We start from the raw sequence: 20,498 nt of genomic DNA, 5'->3' as shown, positions 1-20,498 counted from the left end.
CAGGGCAATCTCTCCCATTCCTACAAAGCAGTGGGATAAATTCCTCAGGGAGATCTCTCCCATTCCTACAAATCATTGGGATAAATTCCTCAGGGAGATCTCCCCAATTCCTACAAAGCAATGGGATAAATTCCTCAGAGAGATCCTACAAAAGCAGTGGGATAAATTCCTCAGGGAGATCTCCCCAATTCCTACAAAGCAGTGGGATAAATTCCTCAGGGAGATCTCTCCCATTCCTACAAAGCAATGGGATAAACTCCTCAGGGAGATCTCCCCAATTCCTACAAAGCAGTGGGATAAATTCCTCAGGGAGATCTCTCCCATTCCTACAAAGCAATGGGATAAACTCCTCAGGGAGATCTCCCCAATTCCTACAAAGCAGTGGGATAAATTCCTCAGGGAGATCTCCCCAATTCCTACAAAGCAATGGGATAAATTCCTCAGGGAGATCCCACAAAAGCAGTGGGATAAATTCCTCAGGGAGATCCTGCAAAGCAGTGGGATAAATTCCTACTAATCAATGGGATAAATTCCTCAGGGAGATCTCTCCAATTCCTACTAATCAATGGGATAAATTCCTCAGGGAGATCTCTCCAATTCCTGCAAAAGCAGTGGGATAAATTCCTCAGGGAGATCTCTCCAATTCCTGCAAAAGCAGTGGGATAAATTCCTACAAATCAATGGGATAAATTCCTCAGGGAGATCCTACAAAAGCAGTGGGATAAATTCCTCAGGGAGATCTCTCCCATTCCTACAAAGCAATGGGATAAATTCCTCAGGGAGATCTCTCCAATTCCTGCAAAAGCAGTGGGATAAATTCCTCAGGGAGATCTCTCCCATTCCTACAAAGCAGTGGGATAAATTCCTGGAGAGGCTCTGCCCACCTTAGAGCAGCCTCTGCCCAGGATTCCTGCTCAAGACTCAACACCAGCTCCAGTGAGGCACCTGGGAACGTGGCAATGAGAGGAGACAATTCCTGATTTTTGAGTACTAGAGAAGGAGAATTTACTTCAGGAGATGTTCCTCAAGTTTAGTTTATCCACAAATTCCATCTTGGGGAGAAACCCCAGCTGTGGAAGAGAACTGAGGCATTTAATCCAAGCTTGTTAGATTTGAATTAGGACAAAACTCAAATCTGATCTGAGTGACTGGAGAAAAAAACCCAAACTTCTTAGAACCAGAAAAATATTCCTGCGGATCCCCGTATTTCCCAACCATGGCATTGCTTATACAAAGGAGACAGTTTTGAATTTAGGGGAGATGCTAAAATTTTGCTTTCCTCTGAGATTTCAGGGTTAAAGTTTTAGGAATGTCATGTTTGGGAAACGGGGTTTAAAAAAAGCCACAAAAAACCCAAACCAAACCAAAAGACCCCCTCACCATACAGTATCCCAGTTCTCATATTCAACCATGTGAAGTTCAAGGGAAAGCAGCAGATTCTGCACCTGGGATGGAGCAACCCTGGATGTATGGACATACTGCAGTTTTCAAACTAGAATAAAGTGATTTTAAAATAAAACTGCATTATAATTCAATAAAAACCCTCTGTGGATATGGGTACAGCATATTTCATATGATTAAAAACAGACAAAAAATCCAACCTAGATAAAAAAAAATCATATTATTATATTAGTTTTGAGTTTTGGAGTCTTAGGGTCTTTTCCAACCTGAACCATTCCAGTTCCAACTGCTCTGCTGCAGAACCATCCCCAACCCCTCACACACCACATACACAAAGGATTTTAAATCAGGTCTAGAAACTGCACACAAATTTGATGCCCAGGCTGAATTTTCTCTGTTTCTGAGCATTTCAGAAGCCCCCAGTCTTGAAGACAAATTATCTGTAAAAAGTCCTAAAAATTCTGTCTGCAAACCACATCAATCAGAGGATGAACCTTAGAAATGAACACGTAAGACAGCAGCAATTATTCTTAAGCATTCTTAAACCCAAAAAACCACACAAGTGCCAGTGTTTACAAGTTTAATGACTTCAGAACCTGCACTTTTCAATACAAATTGAATTTTTTTAAAAAACTTATTAAAAATTTAGCATAATACTTCCACTAATACAACTATTTTTTTTAAGAATATTTACAGAACTTCAACGAAAAATAAAACTTAAGCATAGGAAAATTTCAGCAGAAAATAGCTTTAGCTTCCTGATTGTTGTACTGATCAACAGGAAAAAGGGCAGAAACACTGATAAACAAAATGGAATTTGTGTTTGCAGCTTTGCACAAGCACCCCATGGTTTAGGAACCACCACATATTGGCAAAGCCACTAAAGAAATATCTACTTTCTATCTGTAGGCACATTAAGAAATATATTTTGCAAAGCAACCATGTAATTACCAAGTCTTAGCTTAAAATCAGAGTGCAAATCAATTCACATTTAAAAAACCTGTAATTGGAATTACTGAATTGATTTAAAAACTAGTTCTGGGACTCCTAAGGCTATTTCCTTGTTCTTGTGCTGGATCTTGTCCTCCTCTCCATCCCTCCAGTGGTCTGAGCTGCCCGTGCATCCTCTCCTCCAGGTTTAGTTTGGTTTCTTCTTCCTCTTTGGAGAGACCCATTTTCATCATTCCCTATTTGCACATGGAACAAAAATGTCAATTTGTATCATCAATCAAACATTCCCCACAAAATTCCATCTTCACCTCCATTGTTTGGAAAGGAAATGTCCCCAATGACAACATTGCAAAGATTACAGCTCTGAATTCCACAAAGCAGATACCAACCCCACACTTCTGCACATCCAATATCCTTGAAGTTGGATCCCTGAGGATTCACAGCTATTTCTGAAAGTAGGTTAACATTAATGAGAGCACCAAAACCAATTAGCTGCCATTTTAGCTAAAATTCCTTCCACTGCTATGTGAAACTAAAACAGAACCAACACCAAAGTCCTGCAAAAGTGAAAACAGAGCAAGTTTCATGGCAGGCAATTCCTTGCTGTAGCACTACAGAGCTGCTGCCATTTCTCCTTCAAGGCACTCATTTGATAATATTTTCTAATTGGGAGTTTTTAAGTTAAGCTGAAAACTCCAGGGCCCACTTTAGGTGGCAGCAGGACAGGGCAGTGACTGTCCCCTGCTCTGGGCTGGGCCCAGTTTGGGTCCCTCAGCTCAGGAGGGACATGGAGGGGCTGGGGAGTGAACAGGGAAGGGAATGGAGCTGGGAGAGCCCCAGGAGCAGCTGAGGGAGCTGGGATCTTGTCCATCACAAACTCAGCCAACCTTAAAGAGAAAGCCAAGCCTTGCCTCACCTGATTTTAGTTTTTTGGCTGGCACATCCTCTGCTGGCAGCTGGCACCTCCTCCTGCGAGAGGGGGGAGCTGCCTGTGGAGCAGGGGCACCCTCCTGGCCTTGTCCTGGCTGATTCTCTTCAGAACCAGTGGGAGCTCCACTCAAATCCTGAGCTCCCAGAGCGCTGCCCTTTCCTGCCAAGTCACTGCTTTTGTGGGGAGAAGCAGCAGTAGCTGCCTCTGACACCTCCACCTTCCTCCTATTGCTTCTCAACTGCCTTGTTCTTCCTTGGCATGGGGCATCTTCTGGAGATGCATCTTCACTTTCTTGAAGAACCCTCTTCTGACCTCTGCCTCTGGGCAGGTTGGGTTTTCCCCTGAGAGAAGTGGAAATTGTTTCTTCAGAAGTGGAAGAAGTTGTTTTCTTCCTGCCCATTCTTGATGGATTTTCTTTTGCAGGTGGAGCTGTGTCCAAAACTTTACTTTTTTCTTCAGGAATTCTGTCTTTACCATCTTCTGGCAAACCCTGAAGTGAGGTGGGACTAAGAGCCAGTGAAGTGGCTGCTTGCCTCGAGCTCTCTTTTACAAGCTCCAAATTTTCTTGGGAAGAATTGTCCAAATTCTGTTTAACTTCCCTACTGTTATTTTTCCTACCACTTTGTTTTGACAGGACCTGGTTTCCCTGAACAGAACTTTTGGCTTCTACCAAGGGGGCAATTTCCTTCCTCCTGCCTCTTCTCAGTTGATTTTCCTTTCCAGATGGATCACAAGTTTCTAAGGGAACATTGTGCTCTTCTGTGGGAGCTTCTTCTCCATCACCTGTGGCCAACCTGCGCTTCCCTCGAAGAGAGATGGAATTCCTTGTGTGTGATGCCAGAGCAGCTTCTTTCCTTCTGCCCCTTCCTGGTGCCCTCTCCTTGGCACAGGACAGTGCTTCCAAAGGCACACTTGGTTCTTCCCGAGTACCTTCATCTTGAGTCTCTGACAGGGCACATTTTCCCAGGAGAGGAGTTGGACTACTTGCCTCTGCTGCTGGATCCTTCTTTTTCCTTCTGTCCCTTGCTGGTGCATTCCCTTTTGCCTGTAGAGTTTTCTTCCCCAGAGCTGGATTTTCCTCTTCACTCTGTGCCACCTGTTTGGCAGCACCTTCCAGGAGCAGCCCACGCCTGGTTCTGACAGAGGGAGATCTGCTCTGTGGGGCTGCGGCCGCCTCACGGCTCCGGCCCCGCCTGGGTGGATTGTCCTCTGCTCCCAAAGCTGCTCCTGCCTCCTGCACAACAGCCTCGTCTCGCCTTTCATCTGCACTTGATGTTTGTTTTTCCATAAAGGCAGGACTAGCTTGTTGTGGGATGGAATCAGGTTGCTTTCTCCTGCTCCTCCTTCCCTGTGAAGGAGGAATTTCGGAACTCTCATGTGGATTATCTTTGTCAGTCACCCCTTCATCACCCTCAGGTAAACTTTCTCCTTCAGTTGCTTTGGAACTGCTTTCTTCAAGCTGAAAATTAACTTTTTTACCTCTTCCTCTTCTAGGCACCACTGCATTATTTTGTGCTGGATTGCCCTGCTGGGTTTCGGTTTGCTCTGCTTTAAGGATTCCCCGTTCATTCCTGGTCCTCCTCTGAGTGCCCTGAGCAGGACTGGCACTGTGTGCAGCAGGGCCTGATGGGGCACCTGGGCTGGGCTGCTCCTCCCTGCCCTGGGCTGCACTGCCACAAACAGAGCCCACAGCGTCCTGCAGAGAAGACTCATCCACTTCTGACTTACATTTGGGAGCAATTGGTTTTAGGCTGTTCACGTTTTCCGTAAATTCCTCAGTTTTTTGCTCCAAAGAGTCTTTTTTGCCTCTCCTGTTTCTAGCCCTGTTTGCTTCCACGTTCTGAGCACTGACTGGCATTTTGTTTGTCTCTGCAGAAGGTGACTCTGCCTTTAATCTTTGAGCTGCCTCTGTTGTATTTTCCTGAGCATTTTCTGTTTCATATCCCTGAGATCCTTTCATCTTATTTTTCACGTGGGATTGTGTTTCAGCATCAGTTTCAGTTGATGTTTCCTCAGTTTTCTGAACGTTTTGTGTATTTTCAAGTGCGACCCCACCAGTGTCTGCTTTTATTTCAGCTGAGTGCTTTCTGTTTCTAGCACTTCTAAGAGACTTAACTCTTCTCTCTGTTGCCTCTAGTTCAAGTTTAGTGCCATTTTCAGATTCTTGTGCAGTGACAGCCTCAGGAGCTTTGTCACAATGCTGCTCCTGTCTCTGTGAAACCTTTGGGGATGGGTCTTTACGAAGCTTTCTGGTTGTTCCATGAAGGTCTCCTGGGGAAGCTGCTTTACCTTGGTCATTCCTTGCTCGTCTCCCTCTCCTTGGTGGAATCACTGGCTCTGTGTTCTCCACTCCTCTGCGCCTCCTCCTCGGTGACAGGAGCACTTCCCCACTGTCCTCCATCCCACTGTCTGCAGCTTTGCTATCAGGGTTATTTAAACCTGTTTGCAGCTGCCACATTTCACTCTGAACATTTCCAGCTCCTGTCTTTGTGCCTGGATCACCTTCAGTCTCACTGGTGCCACACTCCTGCAAACTCTGTTTGGTATCTGCAGGTGCTTTTTGTAGCACTGAGGAATCTTCCACACAAGACTCCAGATGTTCATTTGGAGGTTTTAACTCCTTCAGCTCTTTCCTTTTACCTCTCCCTGCTCTCTGAGCAGCTCCAGGTGGTTCCACAGATGAAACAACGTCAAGCCCTTCCTGATCAGGGCACTTCGGAACAACTTCTTGTATGCAACGCCTTGTCCTCCTTGCTCTTCCCTTGTTTTCAGGTGTGATCACTCCCATCTCCTCTTGGGTGTCAGGACTTGGCAACTCCTTTGAACTCACACCATTTTCACTTGGCTTTGCTGCAGCAGGAGGCACAGCCCTCCTGCCCCTTCTGGCTCTCTGGGTAGGCTGCTCTTTACCAGCTGAGTCCTTCTGTTGGCAATCTTCACCTTGGGAAACTTCTCCTTTCTCTTCTAGAGCAGGGCAGAGAGCACAAGCAAAAATTAGACATTCCTGTGCCTGATCAAAGTATCTGTGTATTCCCATTTCCCTCACAGAACCATCTTGCTCAAACAAATCATACAACAAATAAAGAAATATTTAACAAATTCCTAGATTAAAGGCCAGGCTTCTGACTGAAGTTGTTTAATTTATTTGAATAGGTCAAAGGGAAAAAAATATCTTAGCTCAGGAAATAGCTGGGCTCACTGAGAGAGGTTTGAACAACATTTGAATTTCATGGTAACATTTATGATTTTATATATTCATTATTCCTCTAAGCAAAATATTTGTCCTTACCATGTTTATGATTGGAATTAGAACCAGGAGGTGAAATTTCTCCCTGAGAATCCATAACATTTACTGATCTGACCTAAAGGAATAAAAAAAACCAATAAATGCGTGTCTGACAGGACAAGAACTTGGAGCCAACCAATGCCAGATGAATGTACAGCAATGTTTATAAAAATGCTTGTGAAACCCTTTTCTTTACAAATTAAATCAATTAGTCTTATAAATGCATCCATTTATGTGATATAAACCCATAAACATATCAAATTCAATTCTTGCCATCTCAAGTGAAAGACAACACTGTGGAGAGGTTTAGAAGTGCCTAAATGAGTGCTCAAAGGGAATTTGGGGTATTGAAGAGAAATTGAGTGTTCTGTAGTGTTTCATTGTAGTTCTAAGCACTAAGCCCAGGGATACTCAGCATTTTACCTATGGAACGTGAGAATCAAAATAATTTTTTCAGGAAATGATACTGGCAGTGATGCCAGACATCTCCACTGAGGATCAAGAGTCTTGTCACAATAAAAAGCAGCACCAGAACAAACCAGGCTGGGCACAGACATCACCAGCCCTGACCCACTGACTGCAGAACTTCACTTCTCCTACCTGCAATGGTCAGTGTGGAATGGTGAATGAGATGCTGGGAATGTCACTTTAATATTCAGCCTGTTTTTAATGATACCTAAACAACCTTAAAACACTCATTTGTGACAGGTCCTTTCAAATAAATCCATTTTAACACACACAAATGCAGCTGTCCCTATAAAATGTTGCAAGATGGAAAGTATCATACTAGGAAGCCTAAATTAATTTCAACCACAAGTTTCAAAATCTAAAAACATCCTTTCCAAAAGCTGAAGCATTTACCTTCATTTCCTCTGGGGTACCAAACATTTCAGTCACACCAGCGTAGTCCACTTCAGAATCAGAAGCTTTCTGCCTGGGTTCTGCCATGAGCCTCTGTAGCCCCACAAAATCCTCAACTGGTTGATATTTCTCTTTAGGAGACTTCATCAATCTCTGAATCCCAAACGTGTTTTCCACAGGCTGCGCCTTCTCCTTTGGTGTCTGGAAAATGCGGCTGATGCCAACCATGTCCTCCACGGGCTGGGATCTCAGCTTTGGCCTTTTCCTGGCTGAAGTCACACCTGGCACAGCTTTCACTGCTTGCTTGCTCTCTGCTGGAGTCTCCAGCAACCTTTTCAAGGCAATTTCATCTGTGACTGCTTCCAGCTCTTGCTGAGGGGTCCTCAGGAGCTGCTTAATGCCTGACAGGTCCTCCAGTGGCTCTGCCTTCCGCCGTGGGGTCCTCATGAGGTGCTTGATGCCTGACAAAGCCTCCACAGGCTCCAACTTCTCCTTCGGGGTTTTCAAGAGGTGCTTGATATCTGGCAGAACCTCTACAGGCTCCAGTTTCTGCTTTGGGGTCCTCATGAGATGCTTGATGCCTGACAAAGCCTCTACAGGCTGCAGTTTCTGCTTTGGGGTCTTCAAGAGCTGTTTGATGCCTGAAAGAACCTCTGCAGGCTTCAACTTCTGCTTTGGGGTCTTCAAGAGGTGTCTGATGCCTGACAAAACCTCTACAGGCTCCAACTTCTGATCTGGGGTTTTCAAGAGGTGCTTGGTGCCTGACAAAACCTCTACAGGTTCCAACTTCTCATCTGGGGTCTTCAAGAGCTGCTTGATGCCTGACAGAACCTCTACAGGCTCCATCTTCTGCTTTGGGGTCTTCAAGAGGTGTCTGATGCCTGACAAAACCTCTACAGGCTCCAACTTCTGATCTGGGGTCTTCAAGAGCTGCTTGATGCCTGACAGAACCACTACAGGCTCCAGTTTCTGCTTTGGGGTTTTCAAGAGGTGTTTGATGCCTGACAAAACCTCTGTAGGCTCCAATTTCTGATCTGGGGTCTTCCAGAGTTGTTTGATGCCTGACAGAACCTCTACAGGCTCAGACTTCTGCCTTGGGGTCTTCATGAGTCTCTTGATACCTGACAAAACCTCTCCTGGTTCTGACCTTTGCTCAGGGGTCCTTAAAATCTTCCTTTTGCTTGACATGACCTCAAGTGGCTCCACTTTCTGCTTTGGAGTCCTTCTTTTACTTGCTGACTTCACCAGAGATGCTGGTTTTGCTGGAGTTACTGCCAAACTACCCACAGTATCTTTGTGCACAGCTTTTCTCTTTTCAGGAGTTTTTGTGGCTGTTTCATCAAACATAGATGGAGATGACTCCTCTCTCAGAAGGTGGAATATGCCTGGACTCTCTTGCTTCTGCTCTGAAGCATCTGAATTATTTAATGGTGACACCAGCATCTCTCCTGAAATAAGCAGTAGACTTATGTCATTTGGAAAATAAATTAAGCAGAAAATCCAAGCATTTTAATTGGTGCATAATAAAAAAATTCCAATTCAAATTCAAATAGACCCTTCTAGAAATCAAAATCCAAACACGTGCATTGGGCATTCAGTGTCTGAATGTCTCACCAGCAGCCTGAAGTTCCACACCAAACACAATGAATAATAAAATATCCTACTCAGAAACTAACTGGAACTACATTTTCTTTTAATACCTGATAAATCTCAATGGTTCCTCTCAGAGGTTGCTGGATGCTTCACCTCAGTTACATCTGCTTGGCTGAGACTGCTGCTAACCCATAATATACCTCAATATTCTTTTTTTAAAATACCAAGCCTACCAGATTCCTCAGGAGTGTGCAAGTCAGAAATGTCCCCCGCAGCCCATGGGGGTGTAACATCAGCATTCTGAGCAGCAGCCAAAGGAAGAGTTCTTCCTCCCTGAGTTTTTGGGGTTTGGAACATTTCAGGCACCCCTAGAAATGACATTTGGGGAAATGAGCAGAGGTTTTGACAAAAGAACTGCACAGCAGGCAGATGAAGCAACAGACTTTGAAATCTCACCTGTGAAACTTTCATCCATGTCCATGTTTAGCTTCAGCTTGGGATTTTTTACCACTTTAGGGACCTGTCCAGCTGACCTGACTGTGGTGGAATAAGCTCTACCTACAACTATGGTAGCAGGTGACTCTGCATGACCTGTGCTGAAGTGACCTTTTATTTTCCTCTCTGGAGTCTGCAGAGGGAAAAGAAAAAAGTTATTAAGCAAAGATTCATGATGGAAGAGATGGCCAAGCTCCTTCCATAATTTATTTATGGAACTGGGAGGTTCCAGAAGGCTGCAGGATGAGGGCTGGAAGGTCCAGCCAGCCTGAGTTCAGGAAAGGCAGGTCCTGCCTGATTTTTATGATCAGAGCTTGGATTCCAAGATCTTTGAGGTCGTTTCCAACCCTATTAATTCTGTGATTATTTTTGTAAAAACCTCCATTTCCCACATGCTGTGAGAGACATCAACTCCCATTTTATATCACACCAAGAGCTCAGCTTCTCAGTCAACATCCATCCAAGCTGCTTGGTGGATATGCAAGAAAATAAAACAAAGCAACACAAGAAAGACAAGGATACCTTTGGTGGGTGGTTTAATCTCTTCAGGGCTTTTCCTTTACGGACAGTTTTTTTAGCAGTCTTTGGCTGTGGTCTTGCAACTCCCAGTTTTACCACTTCTGCCCAAGATTTTGCAACTAGAAGAAAAGGAGAAAGAACCAATTTAACTCTCAGCTGTGTAAATGGAAGTTCAAAATTATTCCTTTATGATTCCAATACATTTTCTGCAGTCTGGCAGAGGAAAGTGGTTGTTATTAATCTGGTAACGGCTGAAGTGTTCTCTGAAACATTCTCAATTTGAAAATCCAATTTCAGCTGAAGTTTAAGGAGACTCCAAGTACCCAGTGTGGCTTTCCACACCAAAACAATGAGCTTCACACAGTGTCAAACACAGCTCAGATCCTACAGCTGAACGCTGACCCAGTTCCTTCCTCTCTCTTTTGGAAGGAACTCATTTTTCCCAACAGAAACTTGAGCTTTTCAGCCTTGTTCATTATAGATGAGCTTTACTCTGGTGAGATTTAACAGAAGAGAAATTGTTTCTAAGTGAAGTTTCTTTTCCACCTTCCTGAGGAATTTCAGTTATTTATCCTGAATTTAGATCTACACAACCTTCCCATAATTTTTCTTGTATCACTTTCTCCTTGTGACACACTCCCAAAATTCCCACAGCAAGGTCATCTTCATCACAGCATCATTCTGTACACAGCAGAGGGAGCAGGGAGTTACAGCTGTGGAATAAATGAAGCTGGAAGTTGTAGGACACCTGCCTGGTTTACTTCAGGAAAAAAAGCTATCAGAACAAAGGGATCATATAAAAGAAATGACTTGTTTTAAAACAGATAAAAAGGGGAATGCTGTTCCTTTCCCATCCAAGAAAAGGATGCTGTTATTCTCTTGTCAGAATTGCTATGTCAGTCTGTAAATAAAAAGAACTTTGAAGAGCTGACATTGCCAGGGTGTGCAGGATGCAGGGGAATATGCCAAGCATCCAGGAAATTACCTGAAAAAGCTTTGGAAACAGTTTTACTTTGGATCTGAAATTTTTAAGAGCTGTGATGTTCTTTTCATATTACAGAAGGAATTGCTGCAGTGATATTAAAAAGCACATCACAGAGGTGGTGAGAAATGGAATGCCACTGGTATTTGTCAAGAGCTCTGCTGCCATTAAAATGGACAGAATAATAAAGTAATAAAAATTCCTGGGTGAATGGGGAATTGGACTTTGTCAAACTGATTTAACTGATGAAAACAGGTGAGAAATACACCCTACTTCAAAGTTTATTCAAAAGTCAAAACCTGAAGAACCAGAACTCCACTATTACAGTTTCCAATGCTGTCAAAACTATTTCCAATCAGTGCTCAACACTGGGAATTCTGAGGATTTGAAAGTAACACCCAGTTATGATCTTATTTCTTATTTCTATCACCTAAGTATCACTTTGAGCAGTTCAATACAGCCCAGTTCCTTGACAATAACTCCATTATTCCTGAGCCTTGTATAAAAAGAAGGCACAAAATAACCAAAGTGAAGCTGCATTGCTATGAAAGGTGAAGTTTCTCAAAACAAATTGATGTGATAAACATTGTTTAGTTTAACACTACTTGAACTTGACAGATTTTAAAGATCATGACTATAACCTTGCAAAGAGAATGTTAATTTTACCATTTAAAAACTTCTGAACATTAATATCTGTGTTTAATTATGTTCATAGATACTTTAATAAATGTGCTTTATGGACAAAAAAATTGCAACACTTTGCACTTCCAGTAAGGCCAGCAGATTTCAGAAGATTCACCAATTACCTGGTGGTCTCTGCATAACCAAACAAGTAATTTCCAGTGTGGTTCCTGTATTTTAAAGCATGAAAGTGAGTATTAGAAATTAACTATTGAAACCAACCTAATAAATTGGCACTGGAGGCACCACTTCTCCTCTTGGCACTGATGACAGCCACAGCCCCACCTCTGCTCCTCCTGGCAGAGCCCTTCAGGCACAGCTGGGCACCTCTGGCTGAGCTGGCAGGCGTCGCTGCCCCCGAGGCTTTGGCATCCTGGGCAGCAGCAGCAGATTTGGGGGTTCTCCCTTGGGCACCACTCTTCCCCTCGGGATCCAAGCCCTGTGTGCCAGCATCCTTCTCCTCTGCAATCAGGAATGGAGTGGGGGTGTGGGAGATGGAGACTCGCCCTTTCCTGAAGGGGGCTGGAGAGCCCGCAGGGGTTCTGGGGGCTGGCACAGGGGGTGAGGCACCTGGGGGCTGCTGGGCTGGGCAATTCTTGGGTGACTTTTTCTCTTCCTAGGAAAAAAATAAAAAAGTAAATTAAGAATTTTTTCCTTCTTTTTAATGAAGTGATCAGTGCAGGCAAACCCTGCCTGAGACTTGGATTTTACTTTTTCAGAAATGATAAATGATTCCTAAACTGTTGATCAAGTCTGGGCTAAGTTAGGCAGGAGGGTTTACCTTACTTTTGATCCTCATCTTTTCCCATCCATACCCTTCATCCATCCTCAGCCACCAACTAAACCTTTTTTTGTCCATTTAATTTCAGATTGATTGATTTTAAACTTTTAGCCTGATTTTTCCTTGTGTGTTTTACCTATCCACAAAGTAGCAGAGTGACCTTGCCAGGGAACCTGGTTGTACTTTCACTTTATAATAAAGCTGTTTTAGCTGATGATTCTTTGAGCATCCCAAACACTCATGAGTGACACCAGCATGCACCACACAAGGGTTACTACTAATTTTGAATTAATACATATATAATAGAATCTCTAAATTCTGATGACAGTAATGGACTCAGCAACTTGATTACTCTGAACATTTACCTGATCTATCAAGTGCTTCAAGCTCTGAGCCTTTTTGAGCACAGCCCGAGGAGAGTTTCCATGGGGTAAGCTCCTCCTGGCAGGGAGGGCTCCTCTTTTCAGGGGAGAGTTGGGAGGCAAACTTTTATCAAAGAGTTCTGGGCTCAGATGGCCACCAAAGGACACTCTCTTCCTTTTGCCCAAAGCCTGAGGGAGCATTTCACCACTTTTCCTCTTCTGAGAGATTCTTTTTGTCTTGCCTGAAAAGAACAATTGAAATGATTTTTAGATATTCAAGAATCCAAGGCAGCATTTTAACCTTTCCTGTGCATTTCAGAGTTGGAAACAAAACTCAGAGAAACCTACCTTAAAGGGAAATAGATTAAATCCAGGATATTTTATACATACTGGGTATTGTTAAGGTCAAATGTAACTCCATGATAAATATTTTACAATTAGTGTCAGTAATTGGTTGTACATTTTACCCAAGTAGGAGAATTCTTAGGAAAGTGCTACAGAATTTCTCTCATACAAAAACCAAGTAGGGAATCCAATGTATTTACCTGAGTCTTCCCCATGCAAGAGGCCCAAAGTTTTGGTTTCTGAGCCAGGCTCAGTGTCTCCCAGCTCAGCAGCACTTCCAGGAGATCTCCTGCCTGATGGTCTCCGAGGTCTTGTAGCACTGGTGACTTCCAAACCCTGGTTTTGGTGACTCCTGCCCATGGCCAGCTCTGCTGGAGCTCCCCTGGCTTTTCTGCCTGAATTGTGCTGCTCCAAAGCAGTGTTTGCCTGCAGTGCTGTTTCAGCCAGCCCTCCAGAGCTCCTTTGCCTCCCCCTTTTCCTTCCAGGTGTCTGACCAGCAGGAGATGCCAACATCTCCTCTGCAGCCAATGCCTCTGAATGGGCACTTTTGTCCAAGAATTCTTTACTTTCCCTGCTGCTTCTTCTGGGACTCTTGGAATCAGAGAGAGAGGCAGGGGTTTCACAATGTCCCACCTCTGAGTTCTCCAGGTTTGCCTGATCCCAGATTTCCTTCAGCACCTCCTGGGCAGGTTTTCCTGGTGTTTGTTGTTTGCTGTTTCGTCTTGGCTTTAAGCTTTTCTCTTCTGGCAAAGGCAGCTGCGTGTCCTCAGCTCTGCACGCTGGATCTTCCCTTGGAGCTGCAGCTGGGATCTCTGGAAGTGGCTTCAGCTTGAGGGACCCACGCCGTGGGGTCCCTGGAGCGCCAGGATTCCCAGGGCTCACTCCAGAGCTCCCTCTGGGAGGTGACACAGGAGCAGAGCGAGGACTCCTCCTCGGGGGAGCTGCTGCAGCAGCACTGCAGCTGCTGGGGCTGCACACTGCCCTCTGAACTGGGCACTCAAACCTTTCTATGGAGCACTGCTCCAGCAGCACCAGCGAGCTGCTGTGGTGCTCCTTGCTGGGTCTGGGTGTAACTGCAGCACCTCTGGAAGTGCCTGGTGTCCTCAATCCCTTGGGATCCTGCAATGAACCCTGACTGCTCTCTCCTGACACCTCCTTTGAAGTGGGACCTTGAGGACTCCTGGTAAAACTCTTCCTGGGAGTTCTCCCCCCAGCTGACAGCTGCTTAAACCCTGGGCTGTTTTCTTCTTCTCTTCTCACAATTACACATTTTTCAATATTTTCCATCCTGCCTGATTCCTTTCTTTTAGCCAGGCTGCCCAGATCAAAAGGACAACTCTGGGATGAAATGGGGGCACTTGGTTCTGGCAGAACGCTCCCAGGGTCTCCTTTTGTGGCTGGCCGAGAGGAACTTCTCCTGTGCAGAGGTTTTTCCACTTTCAGCTCATTTTTCACTCTTTCATAGAGTTTACTAAAGGGAGACATTTCATTTTGCTTTTTAAGAACATGATGTATTCTCTGTGAAGATTTGGGTGTTTGGAGTTTGACAGGGAAAGCTTCAGGAAGATTTTTCTCTGGAGTTTGTTTCTTTTCATTGGCATTTTTTTCTTCACACTCAGCATTTGCTTTGCTTTCTTTGTAGATAAACAAAAATAGAGACACAGAGTTACTTTAACATTTCAGAACTAAAAATAAAAGTTCCATCAATACAGAATGAAAATTCCTTATTTTCCCTCCCAAGGGGGAAGATCCAGGTCAGCAAAGACTTTCCTTGTCAGCCAGGGTCTTGTTACAGAGCTTGCAAGGGTTTTTCAGGGTGAAGAGAGAGGTGAGAATGTTGACCTCATGTTCAGAAGGCTTGATTTATTATTTTATGATATATTTTACATTATTACTATGCTAAAAGGAATAGAAGGAAGATTCTCAGAAGCTAGCTAAGCTAAGAATAGAAAAGGAATGAATAAACAAAGGGCTATAATAAATAAATAAAGCACAGTGAGACCCAGCTCTGCTGTGAGTGGTCAGTAAATCCAAACACAATCCCAGATGCACCTGTTGCATCCCACAGCAGCAGATAACCATTGGTTACATTTTGTTGCTGAGGCCACAGCTTCTCAGAAGGGGGAAAAATCCTAAAGAAAGGATTTTTATGAAAAGATGTCAGTGACAGGATCTACTGAAATGGAACACCTGGAAGCACCTGGGGCTTTTTTCACTGGGACTAAAAAATCAGTCAGAAATGATAATAAAGAGCCTTCTCTGAAAATTAGGATTATTTAAGACAAGAAGGATGGGAAGGTGAAGTCCTGGCATTTAAGCAGTCTATGGGTTATAATTACCCAGAATTAGCAGCTCTGGATTTTTCTGGTTCTACAGGAAACAGTTCCTGTAAACATTTCAATATATACTGTGTACCTTCAAAATTACACTTTTTCAATTATTCATTAGGAAAGAATGCATGAGATAATGCCATATTTGCTAAGAAAAAAAGTGTAGCTGTAGGTCAGCAGAGCAGTTCAAGTTACATTTTAATGTTGAAGGTGAATCCACAGTATTTAAACATGATGAGATAATCACTGACACTGCAAGGTGCTCTCAGATTGGAAAGTATTAAAATGCCTTTTCTCCCCTCTTTTAACTTTGGTTCAATTCTAATGCCAATAATAAATGCAGTTAAGGGGGCAAAAGCAAACAAAGCCCTCATAAAACAGGCACCAACCTGAAGCATCAAGACTTTTAGCTCCTGGAGGTTGTTTGGGTAATAATTCCACTTCTGCCACCTGCTGAACATGAAGAACCTGTAAATTTGTACAACATTACAGCAGAGCAACAAACATTTTATACTTCAGCTTTCAATTTGACATTGAAAAAACCTATTTATAGGAGAATATGCACTGACCCTAAACAAGCTTTAAAATATTCAAATTAAATCCTTGAACTTTTCAATATTTAACATTGGCCAATACATTTGAGGCCCTAGAGGGGAGAAGTTCATCTTGTTTTATCACTTAAATTCTGAGCTGTCAAAGCAGCTGTAAAATAAGAATGAAAACACTTGAACCTCCCCTTACCAAACCCAGTGGAAGATTTATAGCTCTGTCTTAGTAACACCATGAATTATGAATTATCTAATACCAAACAGTGGCAAATTTTTGACTCAAATTTAGACTAAAAATTACTAAATTTTCCAAAGCACTTATCAGAAAGTTGATTTGCATTTTATGACAGAAGGGAAGTTTAGGGCTGAAAAGTTACTTTTAATAAGAAAAGTGTAATTTCTTTTAATAAGAAAACAGAACAAGAAGATATAAAATTATGTCACTACTACCAATATGTTTCTAAAGAAAAAAGCCACAGCCACAAAGTTACCTGCAGAGTTTCATCTTTTGGAGACCTGGAACGCTTCCTTTTCGGTGTTGATTGCAGAGGATATTCAAACCTGAACAAATATTTTAAAACACCATGTTTTGTCAAATAATTGATGACTCGATTCTGATTATTAAGAGGAATGACCTAGGAATGTTGCCCCCTCCCAACAGTGCATACATCTCCATTTGAAAGGCTTCAGCAACTTTAAATTTCACCCTAAAACAAAATAAGAATGATGTCTCTAAACAATTCTATCTTTACTGATTTAGCTTAATGTTATATCAGCAATAAAGAGATAACTTTAGCAATCCTGCCTTCTGATGAAGGTCTATAAGATTTTACAGAGAAATATGAAATAAATGTCAGTGTTTATTATCTGGAATGAAATAAGTGAAGAGGCTGGCACCCACCTGAAAGAACGATCGATGATGGTTAACACATCTCCGTGCTTCAGGGGCACAGGCTGCTCAAAGCAAGCCCCGTTCAGCTGCGTGGGGTTCACCGAGCTCAGATTGGTCAGGACTGCCTGAAAAGCAAAGCAAAGCAAGGCATGAGTGACCTGCAGGGATGCAGCACTCAGGGCCTGTTCAGTACACCAGCAGCTCACCTCCTTGTTCTCATTGACCTCGATTCTGCAGTGCTCGTTGGACACCCAGGGCAGCCGCATGCGGATGTCGCATTCTGATTTCCTGGGGGAAACACAGCTTAGTTCCACACAAACGCTGCCAGAATTAGGGCACTGCCCAATATTTTAGTTAGCAATGGTACAGCAGCATGAGGTCTCTCATTTAAAGAGAATTAACTACCAAGGTCTTTTTAAACTGGTAAAAAATAGCAGCTGACACTCCTCCAGCATCAGAGATCAGAAAACAAGGGAAACACCCAAAGTGAAAAAAGCAGATCACAACAAGCTGAGACACAACTACAGCACGGCTGCTGCTGTGGGATTAACTTACTCCAGAGTTTCCTGAGACTTGTGGAATATTTTCACACAAAATGAGCTGTTGAAGCCATTCTCAGGCTTACATTTCTGACTGAGACTGCCAACAGGTCACTGGACCTTGGTCTCGCCTGCAGAACAATTTCTACCCTCTTAAAAGTTATTAGCAAGTTAAAACATGTTCATAAATGTACAGACTTTTCCTTTCTGTCCTTTTCTTAAGCTAATCTCTAATGCTTTTGACTTGCTGTTAGTCTTACCACCTTTAATCCCTTCCCCTGATTTCCTGTGGCCATAAATTTAAAATCAATCAATCAATAAAAGTAGTTCTGGCAAGGAAAGGACAAAAAGCAGTAATAAAATAAAGTTCAACTTTCTACTCTTACATCAACCCTAGTCCAGTATCACCTTCCCTCCTCTGTACACCATTCCTAAATACGCGTTTATTTTTGTAAATAAGCATTAAAATACATCATCTGTAGGAAAGCACTCATTATTTCAATGCATGCAAGCAAATTCTCACCTTCCAAATAAACAAGAAGTTGAGGTGAGAGGAAAAACAATTCCATCAGTCCCGTTCCTTTTAATGACAACGATTGTTCCATAGCGCGGCATCTTCGAACTTAAGGAACCTTACCTATGAAAAACACCCAGATTACTCATCCTAATTATGATTTACATGTTCATGAGAGAAAATTGATGTAAATTTTTATGCTTTATTTTGTACCAGAGATATTTTCTAATGGACAGCAGAAGAATCTCAGTGCTGTTTATATGTGTTTTTCTGTGTAAAAATTATGAATATGTTTAGAAATTGTCAGACTAATGTTGGTGTTCAGGTGACTTTAGTTACCCATCATAACCTAGGAAACCTTCAGGGGCAACACAGATTTCGTCCCATAAACAACTTAAAAACTCACTCGTCTTCACCTAAATCTAAATCCTTCAATCTCTTACCCAAAGGGAAATGCTCAGATTGGAATTTAAAGCAGAGAGCAGCTGACTGTAGTTCTATTTTCCTGGAAAAGGAGGGGAGCAGCGGCAGGAACAGCTGGGAAGGGGCCGGAGCTGGGGCAGCCCCCGAGCTCTGTCGCGATCGTGCACAGACCGCGACAGAAGGAGGAACAGCACAGAACTGGCATAAAAACCCCAAACCCACAGCGCAAAAAGATACCCTTTTATATATTTTCATATAATTGTTTAACGTATAACTACGACTACCACAAGCGAGCCTCAAAGAAGCACCTTTATTAACACTCTATTTGAAATCAGCAAAGTAAAACAAGGCAATTAAACGCAGTTAAGAGAGGCTCTCATGTAATTTTTAGGTGGGTTTCATGCGATAAAACACTTGTTGAAAACAAGACACAACTCGGAGGGGAAGCCGGCCGTCCCTCAGGCTTTAGGGCACGCAAACACTCGGGGTCCTGCCCACGGCAGCCACAAGCGCCCACAGGGCAAACGAGCCACAGGAGCTGCAGAAGCAGAAATTGATAAGCACGGGCTTCAGGCGGTCACAGGACAGGTACACACCGGGGGAGAAGAGGGCAACAGCCGCCATAGCATGGGGCCACCATGGGAGGGCAGGTGGCCACCGAAGCGGGGTGTCAGGCAGCCCAACCTCCTCGCGGCACCCCAAAGCCGCGTCCCCCCGGCCCTACTCCCCTCCCCGCTGGCACACCCGTACCTGGGTCAGCCGGAGCGCTGGCGGCCGCTGACGGGCCCCGTGTGGCGGCGTCCGACGCGCGCTCCCGGCACGGCGCGGCGCCGACTGAGCCCTTCCCGCGCGCGCGCGCCGCCCCCGAGCCCTCGCACTGCGTCCCCCTTTCCGCCCCGCTGTATCCCTCCGCCAAGCACCAAAACAGAGCCCCCGGGAACCGCGCAGACGGATGTACTGGGAGCCGCCGCCACCGCTCGCGCCTGCCGGCAGCAGCCATGGCGGCGGAACAGCACCGAGCCCGCCCGGCCGCGACAAGCGGTACCGGGCAGAGGGACTCTTTTAGCTTTACCCCGTACCGGATCGGCGGAAGCAGAAACGAACGTACCGCGCGGACCGTTGAACATTCGAAAAGGAGCGCGGTGGCTTCTAATTGGCGGAGGGGGCGGCGCGCGATGCGCCGTGCAGCCAATGGGGAGCGGCGGGGGCGGTTTGAGTTCAAACGGAGGCGCCGCCCCGCGGACCCGCTCGCGCCTCAGGCGCTGCCCGGGAACTGCGGCGGGAGCGGCCGGTCCCTCACGGCGGGACCGGCACGGACACGGAGAAATTAACAGGAGCTGGCATCGCTCTTGTGCTTGTACCTGCGCCTGGATCTGTACCAGTGTCCCGGCCCGAACCTGTGCTTGTACCTGTGACCGCACCTATGCTTGTACCTGATTTGTACCTGTGTCCCCTCCTGAATCTGTGCCTGATCTGTACCTGTGCCTGGAGCTGTATCTGTGCCCCAACCTGAACATTTTCCTGAACCTGTACCACTGACAAAGCCTGTGCTTGTACCTCTGCTTGTATCTGTACATGAACTTCTACCTGTACCTCTGACCACACCTGAATCTGAACCTGTACCTGAATTTGAACCTGTACCTGTCCATGAACCAGTACACAAACCTGTTCTTGTACCTGCACCTGTGTCTATACCTGTACATGAATCTGTACTTGTACCTGTGCCTGAGTCTGTATGTGAACCTGTCCTTACACCTGTACCCAAAAAAATACCTGTGCTGATACTTGTGTCTGTACCTGAACCTTTGTCCATAGCTGCACCTGTACCTGAACCTGTACCTGAACCTTTATCTAGATCTGTGTCTGAACCTACACTTGAACTTGTGCCTATATCTGAACCTGCACCTGAACCTAAACCTGTTCCCAAACCTGAACCTGTCCAGCCCCATCGAGCCCCTCTCTGAGGGAGGGGGACTTGCAAGGAGCTCAGTGGTCCCAAATTTGCACCTCCCCAGATGAACAAAACCCACCCAGATTCGCTTTATATCAATTCAGCTTCATTTA

The 20,498-nt window shown here is 44.5% G+C and overlaps 1 protein-coding gene across 1 annotated transcript; it reads right to left on the bottom strand.

Moving 5' to 3' along the window:
* Positions 1–1,967: 1,967 nt before the first annotated feature.
* On the bottom strand, positions 1,968–18,112 carry MKI67 (marker of proliferation Ki-67). Its single transcript, XM_058810439.1, has 15 exons — positions 18,021–18,112; positions 17,165–17,246; positions 16,968–17,083; positions 16,558–16,627; positions 15,908–15,986; positions 13,389–14,822; positions 12,847–13,085; positions 11,923–12,316; positions 10,041–10,156; positions 9,480–9,651; positions 9,257–9,391; positions 7,431–8,878; positions 6,573–6,645; positions 3,269–6,247; positions 1,968–2,588 (listed from the first exon to the last, which is right to left on the bottom strand). The coding sequence occupies exons 1-15, from the start codon at positions 18,110–18,112 to the stop codon at positions 2,455–2,457; spliced, it is 7,563 nt and encodes a 2,520-aa protein (XP_058666422.1). The 3' UTR covers positions 1,968–2,454.
* Positions 18,113–20,498: the final 2,386 nt, after the last annotated feature.

This window comes from Ammospiza caudacuta, chromosome 9 (assembly GCF_027887145.1).
Source record: "Ammospiza caudacuta isolate bAmmCau1 chromosome 9, bAmmCau1.pri, whole genome shotgun sequence".
Lineage (NCBI taxonomy): Eukaryota > Metazoa > Chordata > Aves > Passeriformes > Passerellidae > Ammospiza > Ammospiza caudacuta.
The sequence above is the reverse complement of the archived record's forward strand: the minus strand, read 5'-3'. Positions and strand labels throughout refer to the sequence as shown.

Coding starts and splice junctions, on each gene's coding strand:
- MKI67 (XM_058810439.1), bottom strand. CDS start 18,112: ATGCCGCGCTATGGAACAATCGTTGTCATTAAAAGGAACGGGACTGAT. Junction 16,628..16,967: donor ATCATCGATCGTTCTTTCAG/GTGGGTGCCAGC, acceptor ATATTTGTTCAG/GTTTGAATATCCTCTGCAAT. Junction 6,646..7,430: donor GTACCCCAGAGGAAATGAAG/GTAAATGCTTCA, acceptor TTATTCCTTTAG/GTCAGATCAGTAAATGTTAT.